General features: G+C 38.2%; 1 protein-coding gene across 6 annotated transcripts in view; it reads right to left on the reverse strand.

Moving 5' to 3' along the window:
• ESR1 (estrogen receptor 1) overlaps positions 1 to 19,481 on the reverse strand; it is a 415,435-nt gene that overhangs the window by 248,013 nt on the left and 147,941 nt on the right. For 5 of the 6 annotated variants that reach the window (XM_011943764.1, XM_011943767.1, XM_011943763.1 and 2 more), the window contains one exon: positions 17,931 to 18,121. In XM_011943764.1, the coding sequence (XP_011799154.1) occupies positions 17,931 to 18,121 (191 nt within the window). Of the gene's footprint in view, positions 1 to 17,924; positions 18,122 to 19,481 lie in introns of all 6 variants that reach the window. The other variant, XM_011943761.1, reaches the window with a different exon arrangement.

A 19,481-nucleotide genomic window follows, 5' to 3' on the forward strand; every position in this document is an offset into this window, starting at 1 on the left:
GATACTAAATCTCCAAACCAACAGAGCTCAAATTCGTAAGGACAGCATCTAAACCACAATACCCTCAAACCAGTTTATAATAACATCATTTTCTCAGTAAACAATCCATTTTTACCCTTAAGTAATTTTCTTCACATCGTATAACTTGTTAGGCTGTATTTATGCAGTCCATTGTAAATCATGCAAAACACTTGGTCTTATGCAAAAAATTCACTCCAGTCAGCATAAGGCTAATTGTCAGGGTTGAAAATTATTCTAATGCTGGAAAAAGTAGGCAAAAAAAAAAAAAATGTAAGAATAACAGTCATTTACTCAAGCCTCTGAACAAAATACATTCAAACACCTTTTTAAACAACCAAGAATTACAGTCTAAACTGTCCAGGAATGTGGGAAAGTCATAACAGGCCTCTTCCTGAGACTCTAACCCAGATGAACAAGTCACTTCTGGGCTTTACCGTGAACGTGGTTGCCTCTGCTGCTCAGGAAGTTAAAGGACAATGCTCATCTACAGTTTGAAGTGAGCCCAAAACGATTAAGCCAATCTGCAGAACAGAAAAGTACTCTGATTCACGATTCATGTTACCTGAATTGTCCTCATTGCTTACAAATGAGAACAGGGAGGAGGAACTCTATTTTATTTAACAGAATATATTTCAAGAAGTGTTCAATTTGATATAATTACCTTTTTGCAATCTATTCTCCTTCTACTGATTAATAATTTGGTGCCATTCCAAACTCCATTTTGAAGTAGCAATTATAAAGGTTATTATGAAATTTAGCTTTTTAAAATTTACTACAAAATGCTCAGCTTGTTTGGAAGCAGGGTTCCAGTCCTTGGGACTGTTTTCATGGAAAGAGACATGGCAGGCTGAACGGACGATGCAGACTTACGCAGCCATAAGGGAAAGGATATTTTAATAATTGATACATCCAACCAAATTTAACTTAAAGTTGTTTACCTTTAATTCCATACTGTGTAAATTAAACACCACCTTTGTTATTTTTTAAAGTATATTTGAAGTCAGGGAAGGCCAGTTAAAAACACAAAAACGGGCAATGTGGTAATCAAAGATAATATAGAAAATTCATTCCAGGAATTTTCTAAATCTCCCTATAGCTCAGAAACTGTATATTTGAGCCCAAGGATACAGGACCTCTAAAGCTTGGTGTTCATAAGGTTTAAAAACAAAAAAAGAACAAAGCTTAGGTAAGAGATAGAAATCCACAGGGAAGTTTTTAAATGTTCTGATCTCTTCTTTTGATTTTATAGCAGAACTGGTAACACAGCATATAACCAGCTATGCTACATTTATACAGTCAATTGCAAATCATGCAAAACACTTGGCCCTATTATCAGGTGCTGGCTATGAGAAAGAAATTTATGTCTAAGAAGTAAGGGACATGTTTATTTTGTGTCCAGTTTGTTTCACTTAATATAATGTCATCCAGGTTCATCCGTGTTGTTGCAAATGGCAGGATCTCCTTTTTCAAAGCTGAATAATACCCCCTTGTGTATGTATGCATGCATATACATATGTACATGTGCATATGTGTGTGTATATATACACACATATATATCACACAATTTATATGTGTATATATCACACTATATATATATAACACACATTATATGTCTATATCACACAATTTCAGGAATGGAATAGTGGAGAAAATGGAGAGATATTGGTCAAAGGGTACAAACCTGTGTGAACAAGTCTAGAAATCTAAGTACAACATGATGACTATGTTTAACAATACTGTATTATACACTGGAAATTTGCTAAGAGAGATTTCAGGTGCTCTTACTCCATGCCCCCAAAAATGATAAGTATGTGAGGAGATTGATAGGTTAATTAGCTTGATTGCAGTAATCATTTCACTACGTATATGTGTATCAAAACATCTTGTATGCCTTAAATATATACAATTTTATTTTTAAAATAATTTAAAAAATAAAAAGTAAAAACGAAGAGGTAAAAATGGATTTAGAAGCACAATAATTAAATGTTAAATTATTCTCTCTGCTTAGTCTCAGAGCAGAAAGATATCTACAGGGAATGGGATAGAGCCAACAGGAGGTAATGATGCCAATGACTCTTTACAGAGCACCTACTGTAGGTTAAGCATGAACTCTAATCACTACATCAATCCAGCAAGGTAGGAACCAGGGTGCCATTCACAATTGAGGAAACGGAAGTTCAGAGACATGAAACATAGTAGACACCAATGTTGGGGAGGGAGGTAGTGATTGGCTCACAATGATTTCACAGGGCGAGCCCCAGGGATCACCTCTGTACATGTTACTGCCTCCTGAGAACAGCTCATTGGTCCAGAGGTGTGTCCCAAAGCTGGGCCAAGCAGAGTCCTTCCCTAATATTTGCTAACTGGAAGAATGCCACAGGAAGTAAACCCTGGCAGCTGTTGCCAACTCTGTTCCCCACCTTAGGGAAAATGCATATTTGCAGACAGAGAACGCGAAGCTGACACGTGGAGAAGAGTGGCGGTAAGGCTAAGGTCCTCACAGGGTCTGAGTCCCTGAGTCTGTGATCACTGAGGTCTGGTTGCACCCCACCATGTTTACAGTTAGCCAACACACCCAAGTAAACCTTTCACTGAAATCCATTCCTTTTCTTTTACCCCCACCTCTACTAGCCAAAGCTAGTTTGAATTGGATGTTGCTCACTCAAAACTAAAAGCCCTAACTAATACATAAAATAATTTTTCTAAGACTAAACAGACAAATCATAACTATTTTTGTATTGTGATATAATAATTTGTATAAAAATTTGATCTATAATTTGTAAAGCAAGTTCTCATGTAATAATCATTTTTATCGGCTACATTTTAAAAATTGTGACAAAATATGTTCTGGATTAAAAATTCAAAAATACATTGAAGGTAAAGAACAGGCATGCTGTCATGCATATAAGACATGAAAGTTGAAAAAAATAGGTGAAAGAAAGGAAAAAAGAAAAGTTAAAGAACACGAAGCCCTGTTTTTCTGACCCTTCCATATCTACTGCCATAGTGGCAGGTACAAAGCAGATAGCTGCACAGTGACTACTCCTGTAGTTTTTCCTAGAAGAATACTACTGTAACCTTACCCATAGCCTTTGTATAACAGTTCACCCCACTTAACTGGTAACTGAAACAACGCCACTTATAAAGAAGGGAACAGCCTCTACCAAATCTTACAGAAGCAAATCGGTCTCCTCTGTTATTCCTTAGCATATGATTCAGTCTTTAATTTCTACAGTTTTCATTTCAAATATACTATTAAGTATTTAAATAACTTCATACTGCACACTCTAAATCACAATGATCCCTAATCCAGTTATAGTTTTAAGCAAAAGAGGAGTCCTAAACAAGATTGCACCAGACCAGTAACGATTGTGGTCTTGTTTCTAATTAAACAAAGCTAAACTCCTTAGGGGGAAAAAAAAATGAAGCAATGGAAAGTACTATTTTAATTCACAAAAAAAAAACAGGAAAGGATCCAGAGGCAGGATAGTGGGTCAGGACACACTGAAACAATGAAAGTGAGGGTCAGGCACTGTTTCCAGGCTCATGAGTCAGTGTATCTAGTCTATGTGTGTAGCATGCTCTTCACATGTGTGTAGACCTCATGACCAATATATGTGCAACTGCAATCAATGACTGATCACAACCCAAGAAGGCTAGCTCTTCCTCTCCAGAATATATAGCTAGGGTTAATAATCACTGGCTGTATGACTGAAATATTTTACCCTTGCTGGTCAGGCCAGCAGCTGTAAAGACCTAGATTCCTGGTGGTGCTCTATTATCAACACAGGCTTTCCTCTGCTATGATTTCTCAACAACCTAGAGGTATAATATTGTACTGGCCTCAGCTACCTAACGTCCACCTGACACAATTTCACTTGGGCTCATGGGTAATGAATGAAAGCTGAACTTCAGTGCAAATTTGATCTCTTATAAACAGACAGTAAAAATAATTTGCAAATAAAGTGTGAAGATTTGGTAAATATAGAATAATCTTTCTGTACTGAGGGAAGAGTAAAACAAATGTTAGTATATAATTAATCAATTTCGGCATGGATTTTTAAAATAAAGTTTTTATTACATAAGTAAAAGATGTTTACTATGGAAAAATAAAAATACAGATACACAAAAAGAACAAAATTTATCCATAATCCTATCATTCAGAGATAGTCACTGCTAATATTTTGTAGTACATATTTCAAAAGTCTATACACATTGCAACTGGGTGTGGTGGCTTACATCTGTAATCCCAGCAGTTTGGGAGACCCAGGTGGGCAGATCACTTGAGGTCAGGAGTTCGAGACTAGCCTGGCCAACACGGTGAAACCCTGCCTCTACTAAAACTACAAAAATTAGCCAGGCATGGTGGCAGGAGCCTGTAATCCCAGCTACTTTGGAGGCTGAAGCAGGAGAATCACTTGAACCCAGAGGCGGACATGCTGGTGAGCCAAGGTTGCGCCACTGCACTCCAGCCTGGGCGACAGAGCGAGACTTGGTCTCAAATTAAAAAAAAGAAAAAAAGTACATACACATTGGTGTGTGTGTGTGTGTGTGTGTGTGTGTTTATGAATATATATACAATGGCCCCTCAGGATCTGTGGGGGATGTGTTCTGAGACTCCCCAGATACCAAAATCCATAGATGTCACTTATATAAAATGGCATAATACTCGCATATAACCTATGCACATCCTCCCATATAGTTTAAAACATGTCTAGGTTACTTATAATACCTAATACAATGTCAATTCTATGTAAATAGTTGTTCTATTGCTTAGGGAATAATAACAAGGAAAAACTCTGTATATGTTCAGTACAGACACTACCATCCATTTTTTCCAAATATTTTTAATTTGCAGTCGGTTGAATCCATGGGTGTCGAACCCACAAACATGGGTGGTGGACTGTACTTACGTACAGACTTATGTACGTGTGCAGCTATATATGAACACACACACACACACACACACACAAAGCATTTACAAGAAACTCTTGAATCAAACTTTTATCCTGCTTTATATTCAGAAACAAAGTAGCCACCAAAAAAGCACTTTATAAGTGATAAATGTTACCCAGAGCCCTTCATAGTAGGGCCAAATATATCTTCAATCAGGAAGTCTGACACTGATGCCCTTACATGTTCAGTAAGGAGATATGGGAACAAAATCAGAAAAAAAGAAGGGTACTTCATCCCCGAAGTTGTGCTAGCACACACCTTGCTCTTCCAGCTCCTCCCCAGGATTTACAGAAAGTCAGGAGAAATGTAGTCAGAACAGGTGGCAGAGTGAAAGAAGCCCATTGCTGGGACCTAGATTCATATTTTGCTATTATCTCATGTGTTTACACCAAGTGCATCAATAGTACCAACCTTAAGAAAAAGTATTATATAGGGAGAAAGAAGGAGAGAGGAACTGAAATCTTTAAAACATGCTGTATATAATTGATGAAAGCTGGCCAAAGAATTTTCTTCCTTCTCTGAGATCAGTTTTACTGCCACGATTTTAAAAATTCAAGAGTGTATCTAAGTTTATCATCTACTAATTGTTCATGTTGTGGAAAAGTTTATGTCAACTCTTAGAAGCAAAAGTCTCTAGGCATTTTTAAAAACATCCTTTCATAAATATCTCATAGAAGTAAAGCCAGAGGAAGAAAATCAAGAAAGTTGGAGACATAAAAATTATGGCATATAAGCTAAGCCTACCTAAATAAATCGTAGCTTGGGACTAGTTGTTTTCCTTCATATCATAATAAAAAAATCAAATACACTTACCTCTATAATAGCTACATTATCTATTGCTGCTCTTTAGGAGCATCTTTAGATTTTATTAATATCACCCCCATGTCAAACTTCAAAAATAAGTTAAAATACTTCATTACCCACATCCTAGAAACAAAATATTATTCAGTCTCTGGATATAAAACAGATTTACTGCTAATGATGATGAAACAGATATAGATAACAAATATGTTTGAATATATTACAAATAGTTTTTTTAAACCCACACTATTCTATTAGGTTGGTGCAAAAGTAATTGCGATTTGCCATAAAAATACACAGTTATTACACATGCAGAATTGAGCATGCGATGACTAATGACGAATCACAGGCCACTTATAATTAAGTAGAACTCTCTTCATGGTTCTGTGGAAAGGTATCTGTTTAAACCGCCTCCTCCTTAAAGTCTTTGTGTTTAATGTAGAGCATTCTGTCTTCTCTTGCCTCTGAACACACACCATTTTTTTCTGAAATACCCCTTTGTCCCATTATGCTGCTTTGAGGGATCACTTGTAGTGCTGAATTTAACTCTTCTATGGTTTAATGTGCATTATCACAACCTTTCACCTTGTGTATGAGCAGAACCCTTAGTTGGATTTCAGGGTCTATGGATGATATATCTTGGCAGTTCTCCTAGAGCTAAAATAAAATAGTCATTCAATACATATCTGCTACATTTTATTTTAAATGTAAGTCTCTGAGCGCAACAAGTTAACCCTCTCTAGGGAAAAGAATGTGACAAACTTCAAAGGGAGGTCTCTAGATATGTACAGAGTACAAATATGCTATGAAGAGTGAAAGGGGGAGAAATGAAAAATGAAGTGAAGAGGGCAAAAATGGGGCTGGCCTGCAGGCACTTGTAGAGTAGGAAGAGTAATCAGCATGCTAGCAATCAGAAAACAAACAAAATAAAATAAAGAGAAAAACCATCTCCATGGTGATTATAATATACCATCATGGCTTAACTGGTTAATGGTGGTGGCAAAATATACTTTTAAATTATTTTAAAACGAGCCAGGCACAGTGGCTCATGCCTGTAATCCCAGCACTTTGGTAGGTCGAGGCGGGAGGACCCTTTGAAGTCAGGAGTTCAAGACTAGTGTGGCCAACACGGTGAAACCTCATCTCCACTAAAAATACAAAAATTAGTTGGGTGTGGTGGCCTATGCCTGTGGTCCCAGCTACTCTGGAGGCTGAGGCAGGAGAAGCGCTTGAACCTGGGAGGCAGAGATTGCAATGAGCCAAGATCACAACACTGCACTCCAACCTGGGCAATAGAGCAAGACTACGTCTCTAAATAAATAAATAAATATCATTTTAAAACGAAATCCCTTATTAGTAACTCTGAGGTGTCAAAAGCATAAAATAATTAGGAATTTATACTATTTTATGAACTATAATTTATCTTTTATGATGCATAAGGAAAAATATTGTGCACAGCACTTAATGAAATGCCCTAAAGTGATGCAGCCATTCTTTTCAATCATTGCACTTAATATAAAAGTTCTTACTTATAAACATAATCTAGCCACCCACCCTTGGGTGATAATTTAGAAATTCTCTACCCATTCACTCTGTACTTCCTAATACATGATTTTGAAACTGCCACACTAATCAGAGAAAGATGATGCTTATTTGGATAAAATTGAAAATCCACATACTCTTTCTGAAGGAAAACAGAGAGAACAAGTGCTTATTAAAGAAATAAATTGTAATTTAATAATTCAGCTGTTTTTTCTTTTGTTCCTTCATTTCTTAGCAACTGAAAAACTGAAATGTCTTTTTATTTCCGCTAAAGGAAAATGGAAACATGAGGAAAATAATAGAAGTGCTTTCCCCACTATATTCTTTTCTCAAGTAAGGCTTATCTTTCACTTAAAAAAAAAAAAATCAAATCTGCTCTCTAACCCACACGAGTGGAAAATTAACAGAGTAGCCAGAACAAGTTTTACAAAGTAAATGACAGATTTATGAAATAGATTTTCCTTACATGTTGTTATTTTTCAGCCAAATAGCCAGGCAAGCAGGTTACAAGATAACCTATATAGTTCTGAAATAATATAGTATATAGCTTATCATTAGCAACCTACGTCTAAAATACTCATTTCTCTCAATGAGTATCAGAGATACAGGCCATTCTCTTTAAAAGGATATAAAGCTACTCACAGCAGTTCTCTACGGAGAAGAGAGAAGTTTTGTGGAATTAGGCCACGAACCACCATTGTAAGAACAATGTCAGCACATAATTTTGAGGACTAGTTGACGCCTTTTGAAAATGTGCCCATTAAAACTTATCTATAATTTTTATGGGAAATTATTGCCACTGATAAATGAAGCTTTCTAATGGAATTGTTGATGAGCTTAACAACCATATGTGGGCACAAACTCTACTGTAACTTTAATGGAAATAGTCAGTGGCATGACCAGGACAGAACCACTTAGTAGGGAAATTGGAAATTTAATTTCGATCAGATGAACAAAAAATGAAGAAGAATGCTTGAAGTGGTAGCATAAAAAACACCAGCGATTAAAAACATTTGGAACCTTTGCTTACCCTTCAAAGGCATTTGTTGCCATGGTTTTTCAAGACCTCTGAAAGCTTCAGCAGTGTCCACAAAAGCTGCCAAGAAATAGGGATTCTATACTGATTTTATTTGTCAGAGGCATTTTTGTCTTAATTATCTCCAAGATAAAGATTACTTTGGCCAAAGGGAAAGGAAAAAAAGAAGAACTACCGTCATTTCACAGGTTGAAAGGCCATGATTTAACTCTTCTGAGCTCTTCTTCAAATGCATGCGTGCATGTGTGCGCAAACACATCTAAGTTTCGCAGCATCGCATTAACCACTAACAAGCACTTAACACTGGTAATGGGGATGTCATTCTTACATGGAATGAGGTTTTCAGGCCTTGACTTTCATGGTGTGTCTTTCTACTTCTCTGATGAGAAATAGGAGCCAAACACCAAGCAAATTTACCAATACCTGGAGGTAATGCCTTTCTTTCTTTCCTTCCTTCTCGCTCGCTCTTTCTTTTTTTTTTTTTTTTTTTTTTTTTTTGAGAGGAGTCTCGCTCTGTCGCCAGGCTGGAGTGCACTGGTGCAATCTCGGCTCACTACAACCTCTACCTCCCGGGTTCAAGCGATTCTCCCGCCTCTGCCTCCTGAGTAGCTGGGACTACAGGTGTGCACCACCACGCCTAGCTAATTTTTGTATTTTTAGTAGAGACAGGATTTCATCATGTTGGCCAGGATGGTCTCAGTCTCTTGACCTCATGATCTGCCTGCCTCGGCCTCCCAAAGTGCCAGGATTACAGACGTGAGCCACCGCGCCTGGCCATGCCTTTCTTTTAAAAAGTTTCATTGCAAAGGCTTTCACTTGAAAATTACATGAGAGTTCATATGTGTACACACTAAAACTCTGCTGCCCTCAGCCTCCATAGTCATTTCATACACAATATGTATGTTAACACATGATGGACAGTAAAAAATGTAAGTAGAAATAAGGGAAGGATTAAGCAAGCTCTGGGTCAGAAAAGGAGGCTATGAACTCCCACAGTATAAATAATCTGTAAAAAAACAAAACAAACCCCCACTTGGTTCTTGTTTGGACATCATAAAAATGCTTGTATTTGTTTCTGCAGTTTACTATTTGTACAGCTTAATGTGCTGGTAGCAGCATGTTCTTTCTAAATTGTAGGCTCCCAGAGAGCAGCATTTGGCACTGTAGGACTAATTTATGATTTTCTTATTTAGAAAGGTCCTTGCACATACACTTTTTATAATAAGAGTGTTTCCTACAAGGTTTGGTAAGACTCGGGGAACGCTTATATTATTATGAAAATCAAGAGGAAGGTTTTAGTTACTTCTCCATTATTAATAATGTGCAACCTTCAAGAAGTATTCAGACCATTCTTTTCATCAAGTTTCTTTAAAATTAATTGAGGAAGTTAATTCAAATCCCCACCCCTGGAATATCTGCAGATCGCTGCTGATTCTGTTTCTGTGGCTGCTGGATAATTCCATCTGGACATCCAGCTATCGTCTCAAATGCAGCATGTCTAGAATTGAACTTATCCTACCCCCCGATGACTGGTCTTCCTCTTTGTGTCCAAGTCATTCATTTCTCAGCTCATTCAGTCTATGTCTGAACCTCTTTAACTCCTTTCTCTCCTGGATAACCCATATTTAATCATCTTCAAGCAATGTATATCCTTTCATTATAATATCCTTTATTCTATTCCCCTTTTTTCCATTTCACAAATACCAAAAAGTCCAGATTTTTAGTACATCTAAGCTAGTTGAATATCAGCCAAATTGGTCTTCATACTTTGATTCTCTCCCTTCTCTGGTGCCTCCTATATGCCTCTGCCAGATTAATCTGCATTAAAGATTCTTTCATCATTCCTCTCCCATGTTGAAAATGTATAATGTTTTCATGTTGCCAAAGCACAAAAACTGATCCTAATTTCCATTTAGTCTTTTATTTATTTATTGAGTGACTCTGAGAATATTGGGCCCTTACCTTTAAGGAGTTTACAGTCAGTATGGGACCGAACATGGACAATCAAATATATGCAATATAATGGAATAAAGTAATACTGAGGTCCCAGGAGAGAGAGAACTTCTGCATTATCTTCAGAGGTTTCACAGCAGTTGCTTTTGATTAGGATTAGAAGAATTTTCACAGGTAAATCTGGAAAGAAATTCCCAGCAAAGAAATGGAACCATCATATTTGTAGAAGAACAAGTAATTCAGTGTGTCTGGAGTGCCTATTTCAGAAGTAGAAACAGTGACTTTAAAATGACTAGAAAAATAGGCTAGAACAAGATTGTGGCAGTCCTTGAACGCTTGTTTAAGGATCATTCCATGGGCTATGGAGGTCATTAAACGATCTTGCACCGAGTATTGACATGATCAGTGATTTGCTTTATGACCACTAATAGAGTGGCAATGTGCAGAATGTCTCGCAAGAAGAAAAAAGAAATAAGCAAATGGCTTAGATGAAGGAGAAAGCAAATGGAAACAATAAATTATTGCAAACATCCTGGTGAAAGGTAATGCAGCTAAGTCATCAATGGTAAGTGGATGAAAATTCATTTAAGAGATAGACTCAACAGAGCTATGCAAGAGCTCTGGAAATGTCAGAGGCAGAGGCTGCAATAAGAAACTATGGAAATATGCCGGGCGCGGTGGCTCAAGCCTGTAATCCCAGCACTTTGGGAGGCCGAGAAGGGCGGATCACGAGGTCAGGAGATCGAGACCATTCCGGCTAACACGGTGAAACCCCGTCTCTACCAAAAAATACAAAAAAAACACTAGCAGGGCGAGGTGGCGGGCGCCTGTAGTCCCAGCTACTCGGGAGGCTGAGGCAGGAGAATGGCGTAAACCCGGGAGGCGGAGCTTGCAGTGAGCTGAGATCCGGCCACTGCACTCCAGCCCGGGCGACGAGACTCCGTCTCAAAAAAAAAAAAAAAAAGAAACTATGGAAATAACTAACTCCCTGGTTTGAAGTATGGATGCCAGAGGGAGTGGCGAGGAACTGATACATACAGCAGGCAGAAGGAGGGGCTGGTGGCAGAGGGAAACACAGGGGAGTCACTGAGAAATCAGGCTGGGGCAGGAGTCAGGAGCAAGGTTTGGGAGATATTGGTGAAGCTGTAACACTTGAGGCCCCAAATATTATGTTATTATATTAGTTTCCTAGGCACAAGCAATCTTTGGTGTTTCTCTTCTCTCTCCTCTCTCTCTCTCTCCCTCCCGCTCTCTCTCCTCTCTCTCCTCTCTCTCCTATCTCTCTCTCTCTGTCATCATATGACATTCTCTTCTCCGTGTCTGTGTCCAAATTTTCTTATTATTCTAAGGATATCAGTCACATTAGATTAAGGGCCCATATACTGAAGTATATACTGGAAGTATACTCTAGGTTACACCACAGTATAACTTCATCTTAATTAATTATACCTGGAATGACGTTATTTCCAAATAGGGTCACATTCTGAGGCACTGAGGGTTAGGACTTCCACATATCTTTATGGGAGACACAATTCAGCCTGTATCAGACACATATATGTGTGTGTGTGTGTGTGTGTGTGTATATATATATATATATGATTCCCTAGGAAACAAGGTGGAAAAAGAAGGATGAAGGTGGAAAAAGAAGGATCTCAGCTTGATTGAAGACAGGACCCTGGAAAATGCCCACTTTAGAGAGCTGAAGAGCAAAACAGAAGGAGAGGACAACAAGCCATGTGTTCTCTCAAGGCTGGCTTACTCAATTTCTCAATACTATTTCACATTTCTGGAATTCTCTTCCAAACTACTATTTATTTGCATGCTTATATCAAATGTACCACTTGCATTAACACTTCTCTTACCAGCCTAACCCACTGACATTTCTTCCTTCTCTAAGAGCCTCCAGCAGTTTTTATCTATCATTATTATTATTATTATTATTATTATTATTTTGAAATGAAGTCAAGTCTCACTCTGTCGCCCAGGCTGGAGTGTAGTAGCGCGATCTTGGCTCACTGCAATCGCTGCCTCCCAGGTTCAAGCAATTTTCCTGCCTCAGCCTCCAGAGTGGCTGGGATTACAGGCGCACGCCATCACACCTGTCTAGTTTTTGTAGTTTTAGTAGAGACAGGGTTTCACCATGTTGGTCAGGCTGCTCTTGAACTCCTGACCTCATAATCCACCCGGCTCGGCCTCCCAAAGTGTTGGGATTACAGGCATAGCCACCACGCCTGGCCATCTATCATGATTTTGACCCTTTGCCATATTCTACTATTTAGTAGGGATGTGCCCAACATGACTAAAAGCACTGGAACTATAGCAACAAACAATTCTGACCAGAAATCAGCTGTCACTGAGTTTACATCCAAGTTTACCATGGTACCTAATGCAGACAGACAATAATCAAACAAATGAATAAATAGGAAAACTTCAAAAGAATTTGAGAGCTGTAAAGAGAAGTAAGAGTAGTATTACTCATGGAAGAGTAATTGGAGAAGGCCTCTCTGAGAAAGTGACTTTGGGCAGAGTCTGAACGACAAGAAACCAGCCAAGTAAAGATCTGGGTATTCCAAGCAAAGAAAAAAAAAAGAAAAGCCAGTGTGCCTGGAGCACAGTGAATAGGGGAGAAGGAACAGGAGTGAGAATATGTCAAATGTTTCCAGCTGCAGAAGGAAAACTTTTCTCTTGAGAGTAAGATTTACACTGAGAGCTGTAAACTCCAGACCATAGGATAGGATTAATATATCTAAAATCTCTCTCCTGCTGTTGTATGGAAACTGAATTGTAGAAGAGCAAGTGTGGAAATACAGAGGCCAAAGGGTTAGGATCCCAACTGTAGCTCTGAAAAGATAAAACAGTTACGTGATGGAAGGGCAGCCTCCACTTCTACCCCGTTCTCTAACCTTTTCCAGACATAGGGGCACACATCAAGCCAGAAGGTGACCAGACACAAATGTGAAAATAAATGTAAGAACTAATCCACTTTGAGTGAACAAGAGTGAGTCCCCAAGCCCAAAAGAACTAAGATCTCTTTTAACAGAGCTCTACAAAGCAGATGAAACCAGCCAAATGGGCGAGTTCTTTAGCAAATAAGTGCCTGCTTACCCGCCGCAGCTGTTAAAGGAGCTATCCAGGGTGCTGGACTGTCTCACCCTGAAGCTTTCTAAGGCCTGGTGGATCAGGCTCTCAGTTATACTTGTAGGACCTAAGCCCCCGCTGCACTGACCCATAACCAGACTCTACCCTGATACCATGTCTTCCTGGCCAAAGATCACCTGTAAGTCAACACCTGCCTGGGCCACGTCTGTCTGATCTGATGAGCAGCTTCTGTTGGCACCTTATAAAAATAGTATAAAATGGCAACATAGCTAGTGGTATATAGGTAGGCCTGAGCCCCCTCTGTGCCACACAACCTTCTGAAATAATAATGAAAGAGAAGCAGTGAGCTCAGTGGAGTCCTTTTTCCTTGAAATAATACTCAAAGGTAGTATCTGGCTGCTGAAGCTACAACCAGATCTGCTTACATAACCCATCCCAGAGACTCTGTCTAAAGCACATCTTAAGGAACACTACTTCTCTGCCTGCAATGATTAATAAATTCATAAAATATCCAATTTCGCCCCTTCTGACTTAAATAGCATCCTTCACTTTGCTTTTTAAAAAGAATGCGTTTCACTGGAGGCCATTACTCAATCTCTTAAGTAATCAAGTTTGTACACTAAGTAGTGGATGAAAATTTGTATGCTTTCAAGCCAAACACTTTACCTCTTCAACCAAAACACTTAGAACACGAGAATAATCTGATGTACACTCATTTCTAGCTCTCTTCTTAAGTAACAAGGAAAACAGGGAGAGCTGCGGCATCTTCAGAACTTCCCACCTACGTGTCAGACCCTTCACCATCCTTAAATGTGTTCGAGGGGCAGTGTGATTTATAAAGAGTCACAGACAACTTCAGCAAAAACTTTTTAGATCCAAGTTATCAAGACTATGATGAGAAAGCAGAACTAGAAACCCTTAAACTCGCTCTGGTATTTCCCTTTTATACACACACACAAATCAAATACATGGAAATGCTTTTAAAGTATAAAGGAAATCAATTACTTGGTTTTTACACAGTCTAGGATTAAATCCATGGCCCAGAAATGTCTTTGTTTAACAGTACACTAATTATGTTAATTTTTACGCAAAGAATTCCCCATGCTCTGCCTTTCCTCCTGGTCTTCACTCATGGACTCATTCACATGGCTGAACATACATTCCCTCCCCTTCTTCACCATGCTCCCTTGACTCACCCTTCAGATTTAATCAGAAAACCTCTGAGAGCCAGACTCAACAACCACCAGGACTGAGTGGAGTTTGGACCCTATAAGACGCTGCCTTCACCTCTAACTTGGCACCATAATCTAATTGCTGGTTTATTAATCTGTATCCCCCTTTACTTCACCAGTTTTATGAGGGTAGGGACCAGGTTTTTCTATCATTGCATTTCCAGTGTCTTGCACAGGGCTTTGCTAGTAATGCTAGTCAATGAATAAATGAATGAATGAAGAACTGAATGGTTTTAAGTTTCCTCCCTATATCTAAAAGTTAATAAGTCTGCCTTCTTTTTAGACTTCTTCCAGAACTTTGGACTCAACATTCATTCCATTTTAAAAACCTAAGATAAGTGACTTCACACTATGACATAAGAAGTTTCTGAAACCAAGTGGGAATTGCATTTTTATATGCTAAAGTTTCAGTAAAATTCTACTAGCTGGTCTGTGTATACAAGACGGAGATAAGAGTTTGTTGTTGTTTTTGTTGTTGTTGTTGTTGTTGTTTTGTTTGTTTTTTGAGACGGAGTCTCACTCTGTCACCAGACTGGAGTGCAGTGGTATGATCTTGGCTCACTGCAACTTCTGCCTCCCAGGTTCAAGCAATTATCCTGCCTCAGCTTCCCAAGTAGCTGGGACTACAGGTGTGCACCACCACACTCAGCTAATTTTTGTATTTTTAGTAGAGATGGGATTTCACCATGTTGGCCAGGATGGTCTTGATCTCTTGACCTTGTGATCTGCTCACCGCAGCCTCCCAAAGTGCTGGGATTACAAGCCTTAGCCACCAAGCCGGCCGAGACATTTGTTTTTAACTATGAAAGAGTAAGCAGAAATTTTTCAAAATATTTGAACTTGAGATAATGCCATACCAATGAAATATCCACATTATATTTATTGATTTTTATAAATATATTTTCCTTCTGTTTTTTCTGTTCTTAGTGTTTAGAGAAAATACTAAATTTATGGGAATTTATATAATTTATCTTAAATGCTGAATAAAAACGATGCAAAAAAATTGTGAGAGTATTGCCATTGTTTCTCGGAGGAAGATCATTTCCACTTTCAATCTTAATAATTTTAAGTTATAACTGATATTTTCATTTCTTACATCCCTCTATTGTTTCCCTTATCTTTGTCATACAGGTAGGACTTTATCAATACCGTCGTACTTTCTGATTGTATCATGAGAACAAGTACATTTACTTCCCCAAATAAATTTCCTAAATAAATTCTAAATTTTGTGGGATTATGGATTATGTCTCACACGTTTTTTTATTTCTCTCAGAACATCTAATCAGGTATAGAGTAAGTTCTCAGTAAAACGTGAATAATCAAAACTTTAGATTTAAAAATCCCCTATTCTCTTCCATAAATAAAGGTATTTAGATCAGAAAAATAAACATTAAAATCAGGGACCAGCCATGGGCCAGGGCTGGTCTGTTACCTATTTTGATAAATAAAGTTTTATTAGCACATAATCACTTCCATGTGTTTACAGGTTCCCTTACAGGCTATAATCCAGTTAAGTAGCTGCAACAGAGACTGTATGGCCCTTGTAAAGCCTAAAATGGTTATTATCTGGCTCTTTACAGAAAAACTTTGCCAACCACTGCTCCAAATCATTTCTACTGATGAGGAAACAGTCTTAGATCAATCCATCCAATTGTACAGTTAGACCTATCTACTAACCATACCTCTGTCAGATGCTCTTTCACTGCCAAATTAAATGCTTCGTGAAAACAATGGTAGTTTAGATTATATAAAATCAAATGAACAGTAAAACCACAAATTAAGAGACTTGTCAAAAGACCTCTAAGGGCTTATACTAACCTAAATCAAAATATAAATGTCATTTTTTCTGAATTAAAATAGCATCACCTAATAGAAGTAAATAGACTGTGTGCATATATATATTTATTTATTTATGTTTAGAAAAATTGTAATAAATATATTAACTTACATTTAGAATTTATATATATATACACACACACAAAGATTACTATTGAGAATATCATTAATTTTATAAAAATACCAACAAAAAAGTTCATGTGTCTTACAGCAGAGTTCTAAAAGATGTTAAAAGCAATGTGTCGAAGAAAATGCTCTTAAAATAGACCATGTTGACCTCACATGCTATTTGATCAAGATATGAACAGCTTTTTTTTTAAAAAAAAAAAAAGTCCCACTGGCAATGGAACGAAAAATAAATATTATGTACCATCCCCCAGCTTTCATCCCATATCAGGGTAGGAAAGAGCTATCACAGTAAGTCCATAAGAATAACTTCTTCGATCAATGCTTATTAACTTAGCGGACTCTGGTTTTCAACAAGTTACTTAAATCTGGGTTTTTATAGAAGGAATCACATGAAAACTCCATCAGAAATATTCTTAGTGTTTATATACTAACCGTCACTTAAGCTGAAAAGGTAAAGAATAAGAAGAGAGAAAAATAGCCCACACTTAAGATAAAAAATGAATTCGGTTAGCCTAAGCTGCTGTCAGATCTCTGTTCCTGTCAGACAAAAGATATTTAGCATAGATATTTTAGGCAGTAAAAATGATTAGTGTTTCCCCAGGGTATCCTATTATAATTCAATAATAGAGACACTTCTGGAATAGAAATAATGTATAGCTGACAGTATATTAGCTACAATTGGTAAACTATAGACAAGAAAAGGATGGAGGCAGGCAGGAAAATGAAATGCTACAGGTAGATACTTAATAACTGTTTGGTAGAGATGATATCTCCCCCATTACAAGACACCAGGCACTGAGTCAGCTCATAGCAAAACGTCCTGTCATCCACTGAGACAAGAAAGAGATGGAAGAGAGGAAGGGGAGAACAAGCCAAACTAGAAGAAAACAGAATATTTGCCTGGACAAGGCCAGAGTAGAGAGATAATTATGCATGGACAATTAACAGCATATACCAGATCATATAGGCCAAGTTGCCTACCAAACATGAATGTCCATCTGGCATTCCCCAATCAGGGCACAGACATTTCTTTTTTCCTCAGAGATCCAGCTAGTGGAATTCCTCTGTAGAGTTGCTCAAGACTGTTTGAGTTTTGCCAAAAGAAGGAAGCGGAATTACTCAGCCTCAGCTGCCCTGGCATGTGTCAACTCCTTCTCCTGAGATCCTGTCTCTTCTCCACGTTTCCACCAAAGATACTAGTGGACCTACTAGGGATTCATGTTCTGTACAAATGGCTGACTCTATGTCTTCCTTCCTCAGTCGCTTTGGCTCTTAGGATCTGCTCATAGGATCAAAAATAGAAGTCGTTTTCAACACACTATTACCTTGAATACTTCTCTTGAAGAAGGCCTTGCAGCCCTCACAGGACCAGACTCCATAATGGTAGCCTGAAGCATAGTCATTGCACACTGCACAGTAGCGAGTCTCCTTGGCAGATTCCATAGCCATACTTCCCTTGTCATTGGTACTGGCCAATCTCTCTCTGCCACCCTGGCGTCGATTATCTGAATTTGGCCTGGGGGGGAAAAAAACAGTAAATCCATTAACATTAGAAAAGCAAAACATGCACTCTCTGGGAGATGCAGCAGATCCACTTTATCCTGACATTTTGAAATAATGAATCATAATGTAAGCTAATCTTTCATTACCTCTTGCCGTCTGTTGCAACAAAAGATATTGCCTATTATATTAACCTTGAGCGGAAATTGTTTATTGCAAACTTGCTTTAAAAACATACTACCTGCACCAGAATATGTTACCTAGAAAAATGACAAAATGAAATTAGCTGGTCTCTAATAGATTTAATGTTTTTGAGGGAATTTACAATTATTTCAGAACCATTAGGCACTAGCGCTCATTCCAACTCTAGACCACACTCAGGGTCTTTCGGAAACAGAGACAAAGCATAAAATGGCTGGGACATTTGGAACTCAGGCGAACTGATGAACAACACGGAACACGTGTCACAAAAAAAAATTCAAATTCTTACGTCATTGCCACATAACCCTGGATATCAGTTTTTATAACTTGAATCTGTAATTTGAAAATACTGTTCTTCAATATTCAAAACTCCTCTTTAGGAACATGTAGAGACTAAGCATGGTGGTTCATGCCTAGAACCCCAGCACTTTGGGAGGCCAAAGCAGGAGAATTGCTTAAGGCCTGGAGTTTGAGCCCAGCCTGCACAATATAGCAAGACTCCACCTCTATAAAAATGCTTTTTAAAAAAATTAGCTGAGAATGGTGATGTGCGACTGTAATCCTAGGTACTTGGAAGGCTGAGGTGGGAGGATCACTTGAGCCCAGGATGTCGAGGCTGCAGTAGGCTATATGATCGATCATGCCAACTTCAGCCTGCGTGACAATCAGAGGAATACAGACAAAAAAAAATGTAGAAAGAGAGACAATCAGAGGAACACAGAAAGGAAACTGAAAATGAACAGCAAGAAAATTCTAGGAAAACCAAGAAAATAAGGAAGTAAAATGCTTTAAGAAAGTAGAAAGCTAAAAAAAATGTAGAAAGAGAGACAATCAGAAGAACACAGAAAAGAAGCTGAAAATGAACAGTAAGGAGATTCTATGAAAACCAAGAAAATAAGGAAGTAAAATGCTTTAAGGAAGTAGAAAACTTTACGGAGAGGATGATCAAGGATGGCAAATAGGGCAGAGAAGTCCAACAAAGCAGACTGGTTAAGTGAATTCAGACCTGACAAAGCAGACTCTTAGCAAGGAGTTTCCTTAGACAAGTACAGGCACAAGCCAAAATCCAGCAGATGGAATGTAAGGAGATGAAAATGAGGGAAGGCATTCCTTTGAGAACTTGGAGAATAGGAAAGACACAGATAGGGTGGTAGCTGAAGAATATAAGACCCAAG

The sequence above is a fragment of the Colobus angolensis genome, unplaced genomic scaffold (assembly GCF_000951035.1).
Source record: "Colobus angolensis palliatus isolate OR3802 unplaced genomic scaffold, Cang.pa_1.0 Scaffold221, whole genome shotgun sequence".
NCBI classification, from domain to species: Eukaryota; Metazoa; Chordata; class Mammalia; order Primates; family Cercopithecidae; genus Colobus; species Colobus angolensis.